Here is a 24,800-nt window from a genome sequence, read left to right as displayed (position 1 = left end):
AAATATTTATGCACCCAACATAGGAGCACCTCATTACATAGGGCAAATGCTAACAGCCATAAAAGGGAAAATCAACAGTAACACAATCATAGTAGGGGACTTGAACACCCCACTTTCACCAATGGACAGATCATCCACAATGAAAATAAATAAGGAAACACAAGCTTTAAATGACACATTAAACAAGATGGACTTAATTAGTATTTATAGGACATTCCATCCCCCCCCCCCCCAAAAAAAAAATAGACTGCACTTTCTTCCCAAGTGCTCATGGAACATTCTCCAGGATAGATTATATCTTGGGTCACAAATCAAGCCTCGGGAAATCTAAGAAAATTTAAAGTGTATCAAGTATTTTTTCTGACCACAACACTATGAAACTAGATATCAATTACAGGAAAAAAAACCTGCAAAAGCAGTTCTAAGAGGGAAGTTTATAGCAATACAATCCTACCTCAAGAAATAAGAAAAATCTCAAACAACCTACACTTACACCTAAAGCAATTAGAGGAAGAACCAAAAAAACCCAAAGTTAGTAGAAGGAAAGAAATCATAAAGATCAGATCAGAAATAAATGAAAAAGTAATGAAGGAAATGATAGCAAAGATCAATAAAACTAAAAGCTGGTTCTTTGAGAAGATAAACAAAATCGATAAATCATAATTAGCCAGACTCATCAAGAAAAAAAGGAAGAAGATTCAATTAAACAGAATTAGAAATGAAAAAGGAGAAGTAACAACTGATTCTGCAGAAATACAAAGGATCATGAGAGATTACCACAAGTAACTGTATGCCAATAAAATGGGCAACCTGGAAGAAATTGACAAATTCTTAGAAAAGCACAACCTTCCGAGACTGAACCAGGAAGAAACAGAAAATATAAACAGACCAATCACAAGCACTGAAATTGAAAGTGTGATTAAAAATCTTCCAAGAAACAAAAGCCCAAGAGCAGACGGCTTCACAGGCGAATTCTATCAAACATTTAGAGAAGAGCTAATAACACCTACCCTTCTCAAACTGTTCCAAAATACAGCAGAGGGAGGAACACTCCGAAACTCATTCTACGAGGCCACCATCACCCTGATACCAAAACCAGTCAAAGATGTCACAAAGAAAGAAAACTACAGGCCAATATCACTGATGAACATAGATGCAAAAATCCTCAACAAAATACTAGCAAACAGAATCCAACAGCACATTAAAAGGATCATACACCATGATCAAGTGGGGTTTATGCCAGGAATACAAGGATTCTTCAAAATACGCAAATCAATCAATGAGATACACACCAAATTAAGAAACTGAAGGATAAAAACTATATGATAGTCTCAATAGATGCAGAAAAAGCTTTTGACAAAATTCAACATCGATTTATGATAAAAACTCTACAGAAAGTAGGCATAGAGGGAAACTACTTCAACATAATAAAGGCCATATTTGACAAACCCACAGCCAACATTGTTCTCAGTGGTGAAAAACCGAAACCATTTCCTTTAAGATCAGGAACAAGACAAGGTTGCCTACTCTCACCACTATTATTCAACATAGGTTTGGAAGTTTTAGCCATAGAAATCAGAGAAGAAAAAGAAATAAAAGGAATCCAAATCTGAAAAGAAGTAAAACTGTCACTGTTTGCAGATGACATGATACCACACTACAGAATCCTAAAGATGCTACCAGAAAACTACTAGAGCTACACAATGAATTTGGTAAAGTAGCAGGATACAAAATTAATGCATAGAAATTTCTTGCATTCCTATACAGTAATGATGAAAAATCTGAAAAAGAAATTAAGGAAACACTCCCATTTACCTCTGTAACAAAAAGAATAAAATACCTAGGAATAAACCTACCTAAGGAGACAAAAGACCTGTATGCAGAAAACTATAAGACACTGATGAAAGAAATTAAAGATGATATAAATAGATGGAGAGATATACCATGTTCTTCGATTGGAAGAATCAACATTGTGAAAATGAGTATACTACCCAAAGCAATCTACAGATTCAATGCAAACCCTAGCAAACTACCAATGGCATTTTTCACAGAACTAGAACAAAAAATTTCACAGCTTGTATGGAAACACAAAAGGTCCCAAAGAGCCAAAGAAATCTTGAGAGAGAAAAATGGAGCTGGAGGAATCCGGCTCCCTGACTTCAGATTATACTATAAGGCCACAGTAATCAAGACAGTATAGAACTGGCACAAAAATAGAATTATAGATCAATGGAACAGGATAGAAAGCCCAGAGATAAACCCACACATATGATCACCTTATCTTTGAGGCAAGAATATGCAATGGAGAAAAAACAGCCTCTTCAGTAAGTGGTGCTGGGAAAACTGGACAACTACATGTAAAAGAATGAAATTAGAACACTCCCTAACACCATACACAAAAATAAACTCAAAATGGATTAAAGACCTAAATGTAAGGCCAGACACTATAAAACTCTTAGAGGAAAACATAGGGAGAACACTCTATGACATAAGTCACGGTAAGATCCTTTTTGACCCACCTCCTAGAGAAATAGAAATAACAAACAAATGGGACCTAATGAAACTTAAAAGCTTTTGCACAGCAAAGGAAACCATAAACAAGACGAAAAGACAACCCTCAGAATGGGAGAAAATATTTGCAAACAAAGCAACCGACAAAGGATTAATCTCCAAAATATACAAGCAGCTCATGCAGCTCAATATCAAAAAAACAAACAACCCAATCCAAAAATGGGCAGAAGACCTAAATAGACATTTCTCCAAAGAAGATATACAGATTGCCAACAAACACATGAAAGAATGCTCAACATCACTAATCATTAGAGAAATGCAAATCAAAACTACAATGAGGTATCACCTCACACCAGTCAGAATGGCCATCATCAAAAAATCTACAATCAAGAAATGCTGGAGAAGGTGTGGAGAAAAGGGAACCCCCTTGCACTGTTGGTGGGAATGTAAATTGATACAGCCACTATGGAGAACAGTATGGAGGTTCCTTCAAAAACTAAAAATAGAACTACCATATGATCCAGCAATCCCACTACTGGGCATATACCCTGAGAAAACCATAATTCAGAAGGACACATGCACCCAATGTTCATTGCAGCACTATTTACAATAGCCAGGACATGGAAGCAACCCGAGTATCCATCAACAGATGAATGGATAAAGAAGATGTGGCACATATATACAGTGGAATATGACTCAGCCATAAAAGAAATGAAAGTGAGTTGTTTGTAGTGAGGTGGGTGGACCTAGAATCTGTCATACAGAGTGAAGTAAGTCAGAAAGAGAAAAACAAATACCATATGTAGCATATGGTATTTGTTTAGATTCCATATATATGGAATCTAAAAAACATTAAAAAGATTCTGAAGAACCTAGGGGTGGGACAGAAATAAAGACGCAGACAAAGAGAATGGATTTGAGGACACGGGGAGATGTTTAAAAAAAAAAAAAAAGGAAAAGAAAAAGACAGCTATCATGGATATTTTGGGGTCAACTAGGGAAATGTGAATCCAGACTGTATATCAGGTCATATAATTGCATCAGTGTTAAGTTTGTTGGGTGTGTAACGGCAGTGTAGTTATTTGTAGGATAATGTTCTCCTTTGAAAAGAAAGTCTTTCCTAATAAAGTACTGAGGGTTGAAGTATCATGATGTCTACAGCTTACTTTCAAATGACTCAGCAGAAAGAAAATGTGTGTATGTGCACATAGATACAGACGTAGAGACAGAGAAAAAAGCAAAAGTGGTAAAATGTAAACAACTAGTGAGTCTAGATTGGGAATATTTGAATATTTACCATATTATACGTCAAAATAAAATGCTAGATATTAAAAATTCAGTGCTGAAATTTCAATAAAGTATTATGTCACAGTGTCTCCCCAGTGCTGAACAAAGAGAGGTGAAAACATACTTGCAGACGTCACCGTTTTTTAATTTCTTCCATCTTTCATACAGTGTATTTGCAAGTTCGGAATCCACATCCCAGGTAGACCAATCCAGAGAAAGGCTCCCTTCCCAGTTAGGATTTTCTACAAGTTAGATCAGATGTACTATTTAGATGTACGGAAAACACAATTCACTTAGTAAACAATGCCAAGGGCTGAGGGTTAAAACTTCTCAAACTGAGAGGACGGTAAAGTGATCAATGCCCCCCTGTCCTCGGAGTGCTTTACTAAAAGTCCCTCTAATTCAATGGCAAATGATATATCAAATCAAAGAAACATGTATAAAACAAAACTAAATCGAATTATGTGAAGGTAATAACATAAAAGACACATGGCTCATGAATACAGTCTGAACCAAGTTAAAAATCATACTCGGACCATGTTTAACAGCTTTATACCTAAAAGGCTAAATAACTGCCTCCACATAAGTGTTAGTCATCATCTAAGCCGGGTTACTAGGCAGGATGCTGGTGGGCAAACAGCAAGCCTCAGAAGAGAGCCCAGCGCGGGGCTCAATCTAGAGAAGGTGCGTGTTTACATCTGTAAGCCGGTCTCCGGCTCACCTTGCCCTCTCTACTTATCTGTTCTGTCTTGTCTGTGCTAAAGAGCATTACCAGGGTAGAAAAGTGGGAATCTCCCAAAGGAAATCTCTGTGCTATAACACTGTCCTTAGATTACATATTTTAATAAGTCAAAAAGCAGGAAGAAAACCAGGAACAGCTTTCTCTATCAACACCCTGGCCTTCAGCCTCAGACAACAACTAGCGCTCCCTATACCATGTTTAATGCTCCTGTACTAGAGTCTTCAAACACAATTCCAAATTATTTTTTTACTAACTTCTAGTCAACCCTTTCATAAAAGAACCAGAATCTTCCAGTTGTTCCTGGCAACAAGGTTGCTATGATGATCAGATAACGTGTCTGAAAAAAATCCCTTACAAAAAGTACAGGCTAAGACTTAAGGGGGCTTTCATTACACAAGCACTCGGATGTTTTGGGAGGATTCTTTTTTTTTTTTTTTTTTTGCGGTATGCGGGCCTCTCACTGCTGTGGCCTCTCCCGTTGGGGAGCACAGGCTCCGGACGCGCAGGCTCAGCGGCCATGGCTCACAGGCCCAGCCGCTCCTGCATCAGCAGGCGGACTCCCAACCACTGCGCCACCAGGGAAGCCCTGGGAGGATTCTTAACAATTTCAAGTCGTTCTATCAATGATCATGCTCTTAAAGAACAGAATATGATGCAATGACGTTAATAGGACTAATTATTCCATCTACAAATACGAATTTTTCTCACTACTTCCCACCCAACCCCAAACTAGAGTTCTACGAAAAGCCTAAGGGCAAAATACTTACCCGCTTTTGATTTTCCCATGAAATAATGCATGCCACAATGTGCTATCACTTCAAAACCCAGACTCCCTTCCTAGATTGAAAAGTAATATATGAATAACTTACAACACAACACTAAACACAAAAATCCTAATGCGCTCAAATGCGTAGCAGACGTTGGCCTCCACCTCAGCGAACTTCCCTTTGACCAGAAGCCAAACTGCTAGAAAGGGGTTTCTTGGCTTCCTTTCTCCTTGAATGAGAGCTCTAACTGTCTATCATAGGCAGGGTCACTACAGTGGATTCTGTGCAATAATCAATGCCCACAGGGACACCCCCTGGGCCCGACAGACACCAAGCTGCCTTCTGAATTCAAGATTAAATTAGTCTCAGGACATTCTCAGAAAGGTTTTTAACAAACTGTACTCTAATCCATAGTAACTCCTAAACTACTCAGGACATTTAAATGAATGTCGCACTTCCTAGGCTCAGCAAGCACAGACCTGCTGCTTCCACACTTTCCTGCAGCCTGCCTGCTCCCTCCCAGTCACGCTTGGTATGCATCCCTTGGTGGGAAAAGGAAATTTCTAAGAAACCTCCCCTGCTCAAACTATGGATGAATGAAATTAACCTTACATTTTGTTTAGTGTAATTTTAGAAGCCCTATCTTTAAGCTTTTAGCTAAACATGAGGCACTTCTATCTATGAAACACCAACGCTAGTAAGTGAGAAAAATCATAAAGATGGTTGCATGAATGTCTCATAGTAAAAAATTAGAACCCAGCATTATACAGAAGAGCTTGGATCAAAAAGAAGCAATAACAGTAACTAAATGAAAAGAAATAAACATTAAGAAAAAATGAGACATGTTTAAGATAAGATCTAAATTAAATACTATTTACCCAGATTTTAGAAAGTATTTTCTTTTTTTTTTTTTTTTTTTTTTTTTTTGCGGTACGTGGGCCTCTCACTATTATGGCCTCTCCCGTTGCGGAGCACAGGCTCAGCGGCCATGGCTCACAGGCCCAGCCGCTCTGCGGCATGTGGGATCTTCCCAGACCAGGGCACGAACCTACGTCCCCTGCATCGGCAGGTGGACTCTCAACCACTGCGCCACCAGGGAAGCCCACAGAAAGCATTTTCTTAATTGTGAACCCTTTCAGGCTTTAGATTTGGCCCGCTAAGGAAATTCAAGGATTATGAGCAGCTGGGAGTCAGTTACCAGAGGTCTAAATAAAACATTTAACGATTTAGTTTATTTGAAGTCATTGTAAGTATGTACTAAAAGCTCAACTGTGTTTGCTAGAGCAAGCACATATTCCTTGCTCCATACATTTTGGAAATAAGTGAAAATGAGATCTATCGACCTGTAATGCCTTATTTCATTTGAAAATTACCTCATATCACTTTATGAGAAATAGAAACTCTTTTCAAATAAAGATTTCTGTATCTGAACAATTTATCATCTAAGATTGGCCTGGTAATATCCTTCAACTTCTTAGGCTGCCTTAAAAAACATGAGCTCAACTCGGTCAATAAAGTCCAAGCACCGTAAGATATGTTAATAAAAAGAAACAATAATTATTACAAAAATTATAACACATATGTACTGTGTAAACAATACCTTGGTCGGGGCCAAGTAAATCTGTAGAGGTACTGCAAAAACAGCACCTATGTTTGTAGTCAAAAATACACGGGTGAATAGATTTATGGCAAAGTCTTTAACGGCAAGTTTCAAAGAAAATATTTTCCAACAGCCTGGAGGTAGAAATAAAGGGCCAGTGAAATTCAGAATCTAAAAAGAAAAGAAGTAAGAGAAATTACTTTCCTAACTAACGCTAATTATGATTAAAATCATTATAATGTGTGATACTAAAGTTTTTCTATACTTCGAGAAATACAATTTTACTCAGTTATTTCCACGTCAAATATTGAAATATTTTTATATAAATGATAGGTTTCATTTAATATTTAGCACGCAACTGTTTTTAAATTTCACAAAAGTAATCTTGAAATGTTCATAGGCAGTATTTTACAAAAACCTAGTATTGTATCATGAACCAGGCTTCTTTTTACTAAATATAATCTTTTTAGAATAAATTATAATTTATAATATTTTTAAATAATGGTAACAGCAAATATCTCTAAAAGATGTATCCTGGTCCCTTTGAGCTCCTTGAACAATAGTTTGAAAAAAATAAAGAGAGCCTAAATGTAATTCTGAAAACGTTAAAAGAAACACACTTGCTTTAAAATTCATAAGTGAAAGTGAGATTTTATAAATATCAATTTCATAGTATTTGACTTTAAACGAAGCTTAAAATAGGCTAAACTGGGATAAAAATACCATGTGTACCTTTAAGACACGCTTGGTCTCCTTGGAAACAAACACATCATTCAATACAACACCACGGTCAAAATGGTTGAGGTACCACATTGACCAAAGCCCCGATGTGTTCTCATGAGTCTCTATGTGAAACTGGGTCGCAGCAGAGTCCATTCGAAAATACCTGTGAACACAGGACACGCATGCCATCAGCCCTGTGTGTACAACAGCTGTTAGCATGCAAATGAGCCTCTAACTGCAAAAATGGTAGCTGCATAAAATGTCAGAGAACAAATGTAAGTACTGGCAAGGACCAGACAAGTTGCCTTCTTCAACCTTCCTGCCCACGAATGGAGCATCTGAAAGCCAGAGGGTGCAATGGGGCCAGGACCAGGATGGCTCACAGCGGCCACCAGGCAAAACCAGGACCCGAATGTAACTCAGCAACTGTGCAGGAGTACTTCTTCCTTCTCCCACATGTGGCCTGGATCTGATCCACAACCTCCGTCATTCAGCTTCTTCCCTCCCATCCTGCAAACCACCCTTTCACTTCCTATTAGCAGTGCTAATGTAGGGAAGGCAAGTCCAGAGAGAGAATCATGCAAGTCTCAGTTATATTTTTAAATCATCTCTAGATGGAGGGGGTGGAGGGGAACCACTCAATACCAGAGAAAGCAGAATTTACCCACCCTTGAGCCACAGGAGAGGAGAGGCACGCTTTTAGTGTCGGAGTGTTTTTTTTCTTCCTGTCTTCTCTCATCCCACTGTCACAGGATGGAGCTGTTTTGAGGTAGGAGGAAATAAATGTGAAGTATCAGTATCTTTTCTTTCATTATGCCCAAACGAAAACAAGACAAATGTTTTATTTGTAATGTTTTAGTTCCTTCACTCTTCTGGCTCCAATAAAATCCTTTCTTGAACACTATCTTTCTGCCTTCCTGGCTGGGTGCCCAGGAAGTTACCCCAGAACGTGGTGTCTACCTACCCACCCCTCTTTCCTAAAGCAACTTCTCATTTCTTCTTTGGCAGGGGGGAAAGAGAGTCAATACTCTGTGGCTCTCCTTTTACAAAAATCTTAAGTAAGAGGCAAGTCCTTAGGTCTGCAGAGATGACAAAAGTGAACAGCAAAGAGGCGTGTGTGGAGGCGTGAGTGAGAAAGGAGCAGCTCAACCTGAGAGCACAGAGGAGCTCACAGCCAAAGTGGGCCCGCACTGCAAAATACTGCTGAGGTATCAAATCACTTTCAAGCATTTCTTGAGTCATGGCAGAACATCAAAACGCTGGTACTGAATTCTTGACTCTGATACTCATACCCAATTCTTTCTGTTCTTTTAGCTATATATATGGTTCCCCGCAAAATTCAAACATTAACAAAAAGATGTGAAAATAAAAGTCTACCTTTCCCCCTGACTTCCCCATTACCTTAGACAAAGGAAACAACTGCCAGCAGACTCCCAAGCATCCTTCCAGGTGCTCTAACATATACAAATACACAGATACCCTTAGAAGAACGACACTGCTGATACTTCACGCCCACGTATGCTTCTTAACACCTGCAGATGCTAGCCCCCCCGCCACCGGAGATGAACTACAATTCTCTGTCAGTGGAGGCTTATACTGTTCTGCTGCCACAAACTGCATATTCCTGTATTCCAGTTTTGAACATCTAGAGTGTATCTCTAGATAACCTTCTAGAAGTAGAATCAAGGATCAGAGAGCACATAGGTACACCTTCAATTTTCACAGAGACTGCCAATTTTCCCTCCCAAAAAGGCTGTATCAATTTATACCCATGTCAAAAATATGAGTTTTTTTTTCTTCCTAATCATTACCAACACAGAATATGAACATTCTGTTTGATCTTCATAGATCTAAGTCATAAATTACACCTCACGTATTGCTTTAAGTTAACATTTCTTTCAATGTAAGTGAGGCGGTGCTTGTTTTCTTATGTTTAAAATGCACTTCTTTACAGAAATCTTTTGAACTATAGGTAAGACCCTGAAGACAGGATTGGGTTTATACTCGCTAGACATTCTGCATTGATTGCTACACAAAGAAACAAACCTGGGGCAGCTCAACCTCTCTGTGAAAGCAGTATGTCCATCAGACTCCTATACAACCTGGTCTTTCAAATCACCAACGGAATTATGATCTGTAAACTCAAAATCCTGCACATGTGGCAGAATAAAAGCAGCATCACCATCACTTCTTCCATCATGCTACCTCTTGTGACTGTTAGGTCTGTGGAATTGAAACCGAGCCCATTCACTTGCTAAAGCCTTGCCTACGCTGTAGTTCTGAGTCATTTCCCAGAGAGAACTGCAGGCGTAACAACTGGATAATGAAAATAAAAAGACAATCGCTAATATTTTTAAAATCTGTACCTTTGCAAGTAAAAGAGGCAATTTTTGTAAAGTTTGTTGTGGAAGTAGGTAGGAGGACCGGTTCAAACTGCAGAGACAGGGCATCTCTCTGTGAGAAATGATGTATATCCTGTAACAAAAAAAACAACCCACAGCACTGCTCTTAGCTGGAGAAGACTGATCCAGTTTGAATCAACCCCATTAAAATGACTAAGTAGCTCAGACTGGCACACAGAACAACTGCTCAGCAGACGTGCCCGTGATGGTACGAAGGGCTGCTGGCAACCTTCGTCCAAATATGGGCTCAAGCAAGGGAGAATGATAACAGAGACAAGTGTTTTCTCAAAAATCCTCGTGTTCTGCAATCAAATACACACTTGTAAGTTTAAACTACACTTTACGAAAGTATTTACAATTACCTGTATCCATATGAGGCTGTTTCCTGAATGCAATATATACATATTCACTGCCGAATCATCTGTCCAAAAGAATCAGAGCAATGAGATTAAAAGAAAGGGCTATCTCATCCTCACACCTTAATACAGGAGTTAAAATATCACATTACACATTTCTGTAAAAAAATGTAACTCACTTTTCAACACTAAAATTTTCTGTTGATTAAGTCACAAGGAAAAAGGACCTCGGCAAAAGGACTGACCTGTCAACACAGGCTCTCTAAATAATGAACTCTACCAGTAGAAAAAGTCTGAGTTTAGGGTCATAGCACTACTCCCCTGGATGAAGCTAACCAATTGGACAGCTTCAAATAAAGTTAAGGCCTCCTATTGATTAGACAGCCCCTCATCTCCTTATTTGACAACCACCCTTGGGAAGAATAAAACTCTGGATCTCAAAATGCAGGCTTCCCTTTAATCCTCACCAACCAACAGAAGTACTCCCTATGGGACAGGAGTCTTCTCTACACTGATGTCTCTACCTGGCCATTCCGGCAATCACCAGAAACTATGAACCCAAGGACAGGAAAGCTCCCCTGCTGACCCATGTCTGCTACAGCCAATTCTGAGGAGCGGAAAGTAAACAGTGTTTGACCAACGATGAAGACTGCCAACTTAAAACTATATTTTGGTACCATTTGTTTCTTTGAATGTGTATATGTGTGTACATACACATACACACTCTCACTTACCAGAACAGTCTTGATAACCAATGGATAAGAGCAAACCCTACATGATAAATCACATAGATCATATGTGTCTCCTACAAAATCTCTTAGAAACTTAAACTGATAAGCTAGGTTATTTTGGGTAAGTAGGACACACAATTTCAAATATAAAGTTCATAGAAATGAACACTGAAACTCACACTACTCTTACTGATCAGGCATCCAGGAATAAGCAGCAGACAACCAACTATTAAAAATATAAACAGCATGATTTGGTCAACTGAGCTTCTGCAAATCAGTAAAACAGAAACAAGAGACACAAGACTTCAAATACTTCGTGAATATTTATATTAGATTGTCGTGCCCATTTAATTAGTTTACTATCTTCAGAATGCCAAGAAAAATTCTTCCCAGGGAAACACTGAATGGTTTGCCGTTGCCACTTAATTTATTTCTTATTTATTTATTTGTTTGTTTGTTTATTTTGTTGCTGCACGCGGGCTTTCTCTAGTTGCGGTTAAGTGGGGGCTACTCTTAGTTGCGGTGCACGGGCTTCTCATTGCGGTGGCTTCTCTTGTTGCAAAGCATGGGCTCTAGGTGCGCGGGCTGCAGTACGTGTGGCACGCGGGCTCAGGAGTTATGGCACACAGATTTAGTTGCTCCGCGGCATGTGGGATCTTCCCAGAGCAGGGCTCGAACCCGTGTCCCCTGCACTGGCAGGCAGGTTCTTAACCACTGCGCCACCAGGGAAGTCCGCTGCCACTTAATTTACCCCAAAATAATACAGCCTTACTAGCAGATGCAGATGGAGAACCAGTTACTATTGCACTGTGCTAATAATAAAAGCAAAGCCTCTCCGTCTTGGATTGCAATGATATGACCTACAAGTAAATGATATAGAATGATGATGCAGGTTAATCAAAATATGTTGTAACAGAAAAGTTTAAAGATTCCACCTTACCTGAGGTCTCAGATTTATCTGTAGCTACATAAATAATAGAGAGATGATCTAACAAATCTTGTGTGTTTTCTTCAAATTCTTTCGAGGCATTTTCCATTGTTACAATTATGCTCATTTGTAGCCGTAAAACATCGTCTGATTCCACATAGCAACTCTGAGATCGGAGGGATGGAAAAAAAGGAAAAACTCAAAAATATCATCTGAATTTTTTCGTTTTGAACTTCACAGGGAAAAAAGCACTTAAGGTAAGGGCATGTGCATTTCTGAGAACAGAACATGCTGTTTTATTTTTTATTCCTAAGCAAAGAGGCAGGAAGGAAGGCAGGAAGAAAACACTAAATTTTTTATTTTACCTTTAGTTGCTGACACACTTTATTATGTAAACTGCATTCCAGTTGCACTTGCAAGAGGCTAGTGTTAGTGGTTTCTGCCTAAAAGAAGAAAAAGGGGGAGAAAGAAATTAAAAGGAAGCAAAAGGCACAATCTACTGTCAATAATAAACAATCTATCATTTATTCAGAAAGGACATTTCTTCATTCATTCACCATATATTTGAACTTTTGCTAAAAGCTAGGTTAAAATTCAATTTACTGGAAATACAATGGTGAATAAAACAGAGAAAAATCTTTTCTGTCACTGAGCTTACATCTAATGGAAATCATAAGCTCTCCCTTGGGCAACATGAAAATTCCTATTATGGCAATAAGCAGATAAATATGTTCTAAATATACACAGGAACACTGCAGTTTGGCATTTCTTATACTTTTCAAACATTTTGTTCCAACGTAGGAATCTGCTCTTATTTTAAAGTAGGTTCACCCAGTAAGAGCCAATCAACGGTTCTGATGTCTGCTTCCCATCTGCAGAGTGAGCATAGACGCTATGAGAAAACCATCGGAGATGCCCAAAATTCAACCGGCTATCACTTTTCATGTGTGGAAGAGACGTGGATGGAAGAGACAAAAGTATATGAAAAGACTGCAGAATTTCATAAAGTTCAAAGATCTGAACAGCCACATGGGATGATAATCGACATATGGGGAAGACAACGAAATGCAAAGTCAATCCAGGGATACAGCCATTTGGGTGGGAGGGCGGGGGCAGCACACGGCGAATACACAGAAAAGTCAGGTAGTGCAGCGCATGAATCTAAAGGATCTCCGCTGTGAGATTTCCTCTTCTGTTCAGTGTGACGTGTCTCGCAAAGTGGGTATAAACAAGGCACTTGGCTTGGCAGTCACAGTCGGAACACCCGAAAGTCTCAGCAAGGTGAGAAGGCATCCCCCGAATCCTCGGCTGACTTTCGTTTTACGTGGAATCACCACAATTATGTTTAATTTGTTAGATTTATAAGAACTACCTAAGTGGGCTTCCCTGGTGGTGCAATGGTTGAGAGTCCACCTGCCGATGCAGGGGACATGGGTTCGTGCCCCGGTCCGGGAGGATCCCACGTGCCGCAGAGCGGCTGGGCCCGTGAGCCGTGGCCGCTGAGCCTGTGCGTCCGGAGCCTGTGCTCCGCAACAGGGAGAGGCCACAGCAGTGAGAGGCCCGCGTACCGCAAAAAAAAAAAAAAAAAAAAAAAGAACTATCTAAGTATATTATATAAAAACACATCTTTAACCACTTCAATTGTCATTCAGCAATTAATGTACAAAACAAGAATAAAATACAGTTGATCCTCTGTTCTGTGGATGCAGACTGGAAGGAACTTGAGCCTCCTTGGAGTGTGGTGTCCAAGGGGGGTCCTGTATCCATTCCCCCACAGATGCTGAGGGACCACAGCACGTTACTTTTTTTTTTTTTCACATTACATTTTAAAGTGTAGTAAAAAATAAGGGGTTTAACCAAGCTTGTAAATAGGACCAAACATTAACCAAAGGTTCTTTTAAAAAGTAATTGTGGGTTTCCCTGGTGGCGCAGTGGATAAGAATCTGCCTGCCAATGCAGAGGACACAGGTTTGATCCCTGGTCCAGGAAGATCCCACATGCCATGCAGCAACTAAGCCCGTGCGCCACAACTACTGAGCCTGCACTCTAGGGCCCACGAGCCACAACTACTGAGGCCGTGTGCTGCAACTACTGAAGCTTGCACACCTAGAGCCCGTGCTCTGTAATAAGAGGCGCGCGTGCAGCAACGAAGAGTAGTCCCTGCTCGCCACAACTAGAGAAAGCCCGTGTGCAGCAACAAAGACCCAACGCAGCCAAAAATAAATAAAATTTTTTTAAAAAGTAATTGCTAGTATCAGCTAGACTTAGAGTAATACCACCTGTAAACTGAACCTCAAATCTTAAAGAAGAGCTAGATCTTCGAATATGTTTTTCTGTGAGCAAGTCCCACATCAAAGACATACACAAAGAAAGCCCACTACTCCCTGAAACTGCGTTAATCAAAGTTATAAGTGACCCCCTCGTATCCAAATCTGATGGAAACCTCTTTGGCCCGACACTTCTCCGCCACGTCGCTCTCTCTCTCGGTGTTCCTCCGTCCTCTTAGGCTCCTGCTTCGCTGGCTCTTCCTCCTCGGGTATAAGCTGTTAGTCATTCCAGATTCCACCTCGGCCCCCTTCTCTCTCTCCCGCGGGGGGTCTGCGACACGCTGAAGCCCCCCACGTTCACCTCAGCAGCGCAGGCCTCTCCGCACACCCACACAGGCAACCAGCGGCTGGGCGCCCCTCTGAATCTGCACCCACGCCCAGAGACCCAGGCCCTTGCTGTGGGTCTCATTACTCATCAAGTGGTTTAAGCCAGAAACCTGGAAACCAACTTCACTTCGCCCCCTCACTCAGCTCCAGCAAATAGACCCAGACCCCAGGTTTGCTGACTGGACCTCCTCAGCAGCCCCTGGATCCGTTCACTTCCCTTTATTCCTAACAAACACCTGAAGGATCAGGGGTCAACTCGCTATGCCGGTAGGCCAAATCCAGCCCGCGGCCTGTGTTTGTATATGAAGTCTTGCTGGAACACAGACATGCTCCTTCTCTCACAAAGTGGCTATGGCCGCCTTCGTGCTGCGACAGCAGAGCCGAGTATGGCCTGCAAAACCGAAACTATCTACTCTCTGGGCCTTTACAGAAAAAGCTGATGGACCCCTGCCCTCGTGGGGGGGGGGGGGGGGCGGGCGGGCAGGCAGGCTGGTACAGTAACTTCCTCCTAGTCTCTCTGCCCTCTCCTCTCCCCTGTCCACACTGCACCAGGAACGAGTTTACGAATAAGCAAATCAGCTCACGCCACTACCTGCTTAGAACCCTTCACAGACTTCCTGCTCGGCCAAAGCCCCAAGTCCTTTACTGCAGCTACAGAACCCGGGCACCTGCCTCGTCTCTACATCCTTGTTTATGCTGCAGCCTCGCCGGTCTACTTTCTGCTCCATTTGGCCTTCAACCTCTGAATGTGCTGTTCCTTTGCCTTGAACTCGCATCCCCGAGCCACCCTCCCCTCCATCTACCTAAACCTGATTCATCCTTCATGTCCCAGCTTAAACACCATCCTCAGGGAGGCCGTCCTTGACACCAACAGGGGGTAAGTGCCGTCACTCACATCCACACCGCCTTTTACCTGACCTTCCATAACGCCCCTCGTTACACTGCAGCAACCTGTTCAAGGTCTGCCTGTCCCAGCAGACAGTAAGCCCCCATCTGCGCTTTTACCACAATGCCTGCCACTTAACTGGCTCTCAACAGACAGCTGATGACGGCAGAGAAGTAGGTGCACAGTCACAGATGTTTGCTTGAAAGGGGCAAGAAACTAAAAATAAACAATGGCTCTAAAATAAAAGCACGAAGCAAAACCTGATATCTGGCGTGTGCTTCTGATCTGAAACTTTCCCCAAAGAAAGTGTGTAAAGAAAAACCCGTATCAACACACTTTCAACATATACGTTTATAATTAAGTTGGGTTTTGTTTCATCGACAACAATTTAACTCTAGGTCTTAACCTGACAAGGCAATTTTCTTGCCTAAAATATTCCTTCACATGTTGAAATTATGTTAAAGTTCGAAATTATGACTTTGAACATGATTAAAAATCCTATCTGCACAGTGATTTGATGTGATTTAAAGCCCAATATTTTGTCATTCTTGGGGACAAATTTAGAATTTACCATGAATGAATTTATAAAGATTCTGCTGTTAGCTGAAAACATAACAAAAATAAACTACAACATTGTTTCATTTGCTGTACAACCTATTTCAGACTCCCACCAGGGGGAGATCCTACACCTCCAAACTGCCCTTGAAGCATGCTGATTTTTCTCAAAGAGAAATTTAAATGTTCACGTCTTTCTCTCCCAAAAGAACAAAAGGATTGCAATCTTGACTTAAAATCAGAAACTATAACCAAAACATGAGCCACCTGGGGCAACCACAGGCACGCTGGGGTTACAAATTACCTCTGAAAGGACCCCAGCCGTTTTCACATTTGTTTTGACCCCTTATGCAGAAGTGTGTCTGGGCAGATTATAAAAGAAAAACAAACAAAACCCTACTTCTCTACTTTCGAAACCTCCCACATTATTTTAATACATTAGATCCTAAATTTGACAGCTAAAAGAAATAATAATTCCTTAGTAGTTTTTTTTCAAGATTTTTAAATGTTTTGATGTGGACCACTTTGAAAGTCTTTACTGAATTTGTTACAATATTGATTCTGTTCCCTGAGGCATGTGGGATCCCAGCTCCTTGATCAGGGATGGAACCTGTAACCCCCCCCAAAATTGGGAAGCGAAGTTTCAACCACTGGACCGCCAGGGAAGTCCCCTAAGTAGTTTTCACATAAGTGTACGATACTATCCCAAGGTAAGTTAGTAGAAAAACAGAAAAAAAAAAAAAAAACAGCAGGTCTTTTAACATAAGTCATCAGTATTTTTTCCAAGTAAATTTGAACAGGCCAAGTCTATTTCTCCAAGGTACTTAAAAGCCTAAACATTCTTCACATGAAAATATGTCTTAGAAAACCATACCAGGGGCTTCCCTGGTGGCGCAGTGGTTGAGAGTCCGCCTGCCGATGCGGGGGACGCGGGTTCGTGCCCCAGTCCGGGAGGATCCCATGTGCCGCGGAGCGGCCGGGCCCGTGAGCCATGGCCGCTGAGCCTGCGCGTCCGGAGCCTGTGCCCCGCAACGGGAGAGGTCACGGCAGTGAGAGGCCCGCGTACCGCAAAAAAAAAAAAAAAAAAAAAAAAAAAACACCAAAAAAAAAAAAAAAAAAGAAAACCATACCAGGAGATAATGTAACAGTCAAGAAAATAGCCCTGTTAAGACTTCTTTTGTATGGCATGTATTTTGTGGAGAAGAAGTATGAATTTAGGAAATGGGATGAAAGAGGAAAAAAATCAACTTCCTCTATTTGCTAAAAAATTGGTCTTTGTGTACCAGGCCAGGGGCAGAGTGTGATTCTGGGGGGCTGTGTGCAATTAAACAGGAAAGAAAATGATAGACAAAGTTCTAAGTCATTTGAGATGACTTTCACTAACAAGAGTAAACCATATCCTGACAGGAGTATATGAGAGTCTATAATGCATTAATCCAGACAGAATGAACAACAGATTTGAAATTATGATGTTCCCAGTATTGACCATATAGGAAAACCATTCATTTCAGGAACATAATGTGTGAAATATTAAAAAAATTACTTAGATATATCCCAACCTGAGATTTCTCCTTCTCATTTTTCTTCCCTTTCACAATTCTGAATGCTAAATTGTAGAGGCGCTTACAAAGGTTAAGTCTCTTATACCCACGTGTGTCTCAGTTAGGAACACAGAGCCCACATAAGCCATGTGACCATTCCAGCCAGTGGCCCACACATATGGTGCTTCGTACAATACATTCTATATAGCAAATCATTTTGTATAAAATGAGTGCTTTCCTGGGTCCCTTCTCCACAACACTCACACTCTTTAACTGAACTCCTAATTTAGTGTCTCCTGCATGACAGACAGGCTCAGCTGAGTTCGGATCCTTCACCCTAATATTAACCATCAGTTGTGTTTCCGCCCTCACCACTACCACTAACCTTCTGGTTCTCAGATCTGTAACCACTGAAACAATATCTACCTATGTTGTCAGACCCACTCACGAAAATATTTGTAAAACCCTAAGAACTGGCTGAAATGAGTTGTTTTTATTTGTTTTAAGGGAAAAAGGGTTGAATATGAGCCATGAAAAGGAATGAAACTGGGTCACTTGTAGACATATGGATGGACCTATATAGTCTGTCATACAGAGTGAGGTGAGCCAGAAAGAGAAAAACAAGTATCGTATATTAACGCATATATGTGGAATCTAGAAAAATGGTACAGGTGAACCTATTTCCAGGACAGGAATAGAGATGTAGACGTAGAGAACGGACACGTGGACACAGTGGGGGAAGAGGAGGGTGGAATGAATTGGGAGATTAGGACAGACATATATACACTACCATGCATAAAATAGCTAGCTAGTGGGAACAAGCTATAAAGCACAGGAAGCTCGGCTCAGTGCTCTGTGACGACCTAGATAGGTGGAATGGGGGTGGGGGGGGGGTGGGAGGGAGGCCCAAGAGGGAGGGGATATATGTACAATGAAGCTGATTCACTTCATTATACAGCAGAAACTAACACAACACTGTAAAGCAGTTAGACTCCAATTTTTTAAAAAAGTGAATAGTACCTGGTCAGAGCAACAGATTTCTTTCCAATATATAATTTAATATTAGACATAAATAAAAATCAATTTTATCATTAAAAAAAAGCACATGTATCACATTTTTCCTTATCCACATCTTTTTAGAAAAGGCAGTGTGGCCAAGTGGCTTTGCAGTCAACACGGACTGAAGATGAAACCTTGGGTATAAGCCCTACCTTTTCCAAGACTCAGCTTCCTCTTGAATAAAACAGTTAATGGACTCACAGCCATGCTACCAGCATTAAACGTGATACATATGCCAATCACAGTGCACGCAGCAGGCCCTCAAAAGGGAGCATTTGCTTTTTCATTCACAATTCATGCATTCATTTAGTAAAATTCCACAACAAATCATTTAAATGCTTCTAGGAAGAATTTTCCCCACATCAAAGTTGTTAGAAGGGAAACTCCTCTTCCCCAACCCTTTGGTTTCCAAGAGAAGGGATTTTTTTGTCTTAAACGTTTCAAATTCTTCTTGTCTTATTTCATAAATGGTTCAAAACCCAAGAAAAGAGAGAAGGGTCGTTTACTACGCACCATCTCCCACCCCCCTGAAATGTGCCAAAAACCATTAAAGACAAAACACAATATGGAGAACAAGTTAACAGTGAAATATTAATTGTTTTGATCGGACCAAGTGGCAGTGGCCTGTGTTGTGCAATACCCTGGACTTTTACACTTGGGCAGCTGGCCCTTAACAACCACAACCTGGGCTGGCAGTTCCAGGACAACCATGTGGGATTTCCACCTTGGTAGGTCATGCAGCGTACAGAAGTGCGATCCAAAGACAAGCAGCTATTTTTACACAATTGGCTGCCTCTGGGCCTTAAGCAAATGGCAAGTGAGCCCTGAAGGTCTGGCTCAGCCCTTGAGCTTGGACCCACGCTTGGCCCAAGTTCAGGCTCTGTGATGCAGGCTGCTGTGGCTTGCCCTTGAGCAATACAGCAGGGCTTTGACCTAAGTAAGCATGGCACAGAGAAGGCTGTGAAAGAAAGGATGTTGCAGTGGAAAACAGTACAGTGGTTCCTCAAAAATTTAAACACAGCATTACAATATCCAGCAGTTCCGCTTCTGGGTTTACACCCAAAAGTGACCGGAGGGGCTTGAACAGGTATTTGTACACCTATATTCACAGCAGCATTACACACAGTAGCCAAATGGAAACATCCCAAAATCCACTGATGGATGAATGAATAAACAAAACACGGGATATATATATACAGTGGAATATTATTCAGCCTTAAAAGGGAAGGGAGGACTTCCCTGGTGGTGCAGTGGTTAAGAATCCACCTGCCAATGCAGGGGACAGGGGTTCGAGCCCTGGTCTGGGAAGATTTCACATGCCGCGGAGCAACCAAGCCCGTGCGCCACAACTACTGAGCCTGCGCTCTAGAGCCCATGAGCCACAACTACTGAGCCCACGAGCCACAACTACTGAAGCCCGCGCACCTAGAGCCCGCGCTCCACAACAAGAGAAGCCACCACAATGAGAAGCCCGCGCACCGCAACAAAGAGTAGCCCACACTCTCTCCAACTAGAGAAAAGCCCACGCGCAGCAATGAAAAACCAATGCAGCCAAAAATAAATACATAAATTAATTAATTATTTTTTAAAAAGGGAAAGGAAGGGAATTCTGACACCTGCTACAACATGGAGGAACCTTGAAGACACTGAAATACGTCAGTCATGAAAGGACAAATACTGTATGAGTCCATGTACGAGGGGACCTAGAATATTCAAATTCATAGAGACAGAAAGTAGAATAATGTTTATTAGGGGCTGAGAGGAGGGGGTAATGAGGAATCACTGCTTAATGGGGGACAGAGTTTCAGTTTGGGCAGATGAAAAAGTTCTGGAAGAGGACAGTGGTCATGGCTGCATAGCACTGTAAGTATAATTAATGCCACTGAATACTTTAAAATGGTTAAAATGGTAAATTCTTTGTTATGCATAGTTTACCACAAGAAAAGAAAAGGGAAAGGGCGGGGGAAGGAAAAACAAAACAAAAACAAAATGGTGCCCCAGTCAGGGCTCTCCTCAAAATAGAGAGAGCTTCCAGAATACTATCTGGTGCTTCTATGGCCCGATCTTGAAGAAACTCTGTTGGGTCCAACTCCAGGCAGGCAGTATAGACAGGCTGCTCCAAATTCTGTTCCTTTTTATGCCTTATCTTTATGGATACGAGTCAGAACTTTGAGAAGGTTGATTTTAAATTCATATGGTTGGTCCACAGACTCAAGAGTTTCCCTCCAACTCCCTGGTCCTACAGCTATCAATCACCTAAATGCTAACCGCTGCTTCAGATTTTCAAGATCCAAAGTGGAAGATACATAGATGGGGGCAGATTTTATAAATAAAGAAGCAATAATGATAATCTTATTAAAGAGATATGTTGTCATCTTGGGTTGAGTCAGAAAAGCAATTTGACAAAATTATTGCATGCACGAAGAAGGCAACCGCTAAGGGCTGTCCTTGGAACGATTAGGCTCATTCCGGAAATCAGAAAGGTGCTAGAAGCTTAGAGAAACACTGTCTCATCTTCCTATCAGGACAAGAGGAACAAAAACAAAACAAAACAAAAAAAGCAAGGCAGGTTGATGAAACAGGAGGGAGAGAGGGCCACCCTTTGGAAAAAGGTTGACATCTTGGGGAATAACTGGACAGAGCTGCAACAGAAAAGGAGACCTTGACACCGGCCGGGTTCAACAGACAGAGACAGGGACAGCCTGGAGTCTAACTCAAGTGAGGGAGCAATATCTCTGTGCTTGTTTGAGCCTTAAAAAAAAAACCACCTCTAATAAAGGAAGACAAGCAAGATCTCAGAGGACTGGAATTGTTCCTCCTAAAGGAACCAGGATTCAGTTCTAGGAACTATGGAGAAACACACTTCTAAAGCCAGGTACAAAACCCACAGTGAGAGCAACTGAGGACCTACCTGCATCTCCAAAGACTGACACAGCTCTACCAAGGGTTACACAAACTCGGGACAGGGTGTGAGGGGTGGGGGTAGCGGAGGAGATCGGAGAAGATGCTCGGAGCACATCAGGTGGAGGGACTGTCACCGCCTGTGCCCTGAGGCAACACACTTGCAAAGTTTATGGAACTAGGACTCAGTCTAAGAGAAGGCACAGCATCGAGGAAACCTACTAAAAGGGAACCAGGGAGAACAAGACAGACTGATGCCAGCCCTAAATTAGATACTGGTCTATTGGGAGAGTGTCTCTGATGTAAGAGCACCCAATGCAGGGAAGAGAAGAAGATTCGGCAGACCCAGAACTTAGCAACTGTATCTCTTGCTTTGGGAGAACTCACAAGAAAATATCTAGAGGAACACCTAGAGGACAAAATAGATTTAGACCAAAAAGGAAAGAAAAAGGTTTAAAAAAAGCGGGGGGGGGGGGCGGGAATGCAGCAATTCCAGCAAACAGCAGTAGTGTAAGCTATTAGGGAAGCTAATAGGAAGCATTAGGAAAAAAAAGAGACCAGCAAAAGCAGCTGGTTAAACAGCCAGAAACTCATCTAAGCCTCCCTGTTAGGAAAAGGGGAAAGGAAGAGACCAGCACATCCTGCAGGCAGAACACAGCCTAGAGACAAAGAAGGACACACGCACAAGCTGAGGGAGACAGCGCGGGGCTCGGGGGCCAGGAGCTACCCCCACTGGGCCCCAAGCTCCCCGAGTGTCAACAGCAGTTCCCCGTCAGGAGTCTGCTGCAAACGAGCTCCACTTGAAACAAGCAGGATGAAAAGGGGAAAACCTTCCCAAAGAAGCAGGTTCCAGAAGCCTCTGTGAGCTCCTGGTAAGAGGCAAGGGAAACCACACCACAAACAGGTCACAAAGTCCCCACCCACAGATGCTCCATCCCTTAACGGAGCGGAGACACCACTCAGCACAGGAGTGCCAGAAACAAGGGCTCCCCGCAAAAAGGAGAGGACAGACACACCTGGTGACTGGACTGCACCACTGCAAGGCTCTGACTCCGAGCACAGACCCAAGAATCTGAGCATCTCGGTGTCACTTCCGAAGAGAGGAGGTGGCTCCTCCCCAAACTCGCCCCCAGACAGACAACCTCTGCCCATAGAGTTTAAGGGCACAGGTCTTGGCCTCAGAACAACTGGCATGAGCTGAAGCTGAAACCAAGGTGATGGTTTCAGCCCTCCATCCCTCTCTTTGGCAAAGATGACGTACTGTGAACAATTCTGCTCAAAATTAGTGCCTTGAGGGCTGGGGGCATGTTTTCCAAACTTGGTGGATGTAAGGTTGATAATCTAATATTCCTGTGTGTCTTGTTAAGATTCTAGACTCGGGCTTCCCTGGTGGCGCAGTGGTTAAGAATCTGCCCGCCAATGCAGGGGACATGGGTTCGAGCCCTGGTCCGGGAAGATCCCACATGCCGCGGAGCAACTAAGCCCGTGCGCCACAACTACTGAGCCTGCGTGCCACAACTACTGAAACCCGCGTGCCTAGAGCCCGTGCTTCACAACAAGAGAAGCCACCACAATGAGAAGCCCGCGCACCACCACAAAGAGTAGCCCCCGCTCGCCATGACTAGAGAAAGCCCGCATGCAGCAAAGAAGACCCAACACAGCCAGAAATAAAATAAAAGAAATAAATTTATTTTTTAAAAAAAAAAGATTCTAGACTCAAGCTCCACTTGAAACAAGCAGAGACAAGAGAGACTGAGTGTTGAACTACTGTAATTTCTGAGAAGCCCTGGGGAAGCCACGCACACCCTGGCGGGGGGCTTTCTGAGAAGCCCTGGGCGGGGGGCGGGGGGAGTTACCCCAGCTGCACACAGGCATGGAGAAGCTCTCTGGCTCAGACCAAAAAAAAAAAAAAGGAATTAGGGAGGACTTAAATTCTCTGCATGTTAACTCACAGGCCAACATAATTTGATATGGGACTAGAACCTTGAACTTTCATGTCTTGCCAAGGATTGCTTCTCTGAATTTTAAATTTCTCCCTGAGAGTTTCATAATAGGAGAGGGTTTATATACAAAAACTTTTTAAAGTGATAAATGCATTTTAGCTATGTGCCAGATACTAGGTTCTAAGCTTTTTACATGTATTCATTTATTCAATAACGATAGCACTCCTCTGAGGTAGCGATATTTTCTGTTTTATAGATAAACTGAGACATAAAAGGGTTCAGTAAACTGGCCAAGACCACTCAGGACCAAGACTTTTACCCAGGTGGCTTGGTTTTAGAATTCACTTTCTTATTCACTTCACTATACAGTTCTGTGATGGGACATCCTTATAAGGCTGGGGTTGGTTTTTTTGTGTTTGGTTTTTTTTTTTTTTTTTGGAATATCTTAATTCTGTTATTTGATCCCCTTTCAAAGTTCTGGTGAGCTTTATTGGATACTTGAAAAGAATTTGGGATGGGAAACAGATGAGGATATGAACTTCAGACCTGGGGCATAGTGTGGCTTTGGAGCAGATTATTAATGAATTATTATAATGCATCTCAGAGCTTTCCAGGGTAAAACTCAACTGTGCAACCCAGCGGTCCACAGAGGATCGACAAAGCAGGGCTGGTACCAGCGGGAGAAGGAACAGGCTCAGAAAGGCAGGAGCACGGCCACGGGAAGTCTGCTCATCTCTGTGCGGAGAGGGAGGGCCATGGGCTTAACAACGGGTAAGCCCAAAGGGTCAAAAGTCTAAAACTGAGGGCTTCCCTGGTGGCGCAGTGGTTGAGAGTCCGCCTGCCGATGCAGGGGACACGGGTTCGTGCCCCGGTCTGGGAGGATCCCACATGCCGCGGAGCGGCTGCGCCCGTGAGCCATGGCCGCTGAGCCTGTGCATCCAGAGCCTGTGCTCCGCAATGGGAGAGGCCACAACAGTGAGAGGCCCGCTTACCACAAAAAAAAAAAAAAAAAAAAAAAGTCTAAAACTGAGGAGCGGTATTAGGAAAGTAAACACTAAATACTCCTGATACTCCTCTTCCTTTGCCCCAAGACTTCCTCTCCCCTCAAGGTAGAGGCAGTTGCCTATTAGGGAGCCACAGACAATGACCCTGTACTGCAGGCAGGGTGACAGGGCGGGGGCTCTTGGAGGAGTTGGTTTCTTTTCTCCTTCTCT

At 42.2% G+C, this 24,800-nt stretch overlaps 1 protein-coding gene across 8 annotated transcripts in view; it reads right to left on the bottom strand.

The window, feature by feature from the left end:
* TMEM131L (transmembrane 131 like) overlaps positions 1–24,800 on the bottom strand; it is a 160,360-nt gene that overhangs the window by 47,490 nt on the left and 88,070 nt on the right. For all 8 annotated transcript variants that reach the window (XM_059066667.2, XM_067035703.1, XM_059066668.2 and 5 more), the window contains 9 exons: positions 12,413–12,490; positions 12,060–12,213; positions 10,395–10,453; positions 9,997–10,105; positions 8,299–8,389; positions 7,640–7,793; positions 6,908–7,078; positions 5,308–5,377; positions 3,923–4,040 (listed from right to left, as the gene is read on the bottom strand). In XM_059066667.2, the coding sequence (XP_058922650.1) occupies positions 3,923–4,040; positions 5,308–5,377; positions 6,908–7,078; positions 7,640–7,793; positions 8,299–8,389; positions 9,997–10,105; positions 10,395–10,453; positions 12,060–12,213; positions 12,413–12,490 (1,004 nt within the window). The remainder of the gene's footprint in view (positions 1–3,922; positions 4,041–5,307; positions 5,378–6,907; positions 7,079–7,639; positions 7,794–8,298; positions 8,390–9,996; positions 10,106–10,394; positions 10,454–12,059; positions 12,214–12,412; positions 12,491–24,800) is intronic.

This window comes from Kogia breviceps, chromosome 6, assembly GCF_026419965.1.
Source record: "Kogia breviceps isolate mKogBre1 chromosome 6, mKogBre1 haplotype 1, whole genome shotgun sequence".
Lineage (NCBI taxonomy): Eukaryota > Metazoa > Chordata > Mammalia > Artiodactyla > Physeteridae > Kogia > Kogia breviceps.
This window is presented reverse-complemented; position numbering and strand designations above follow the sequence as displayed.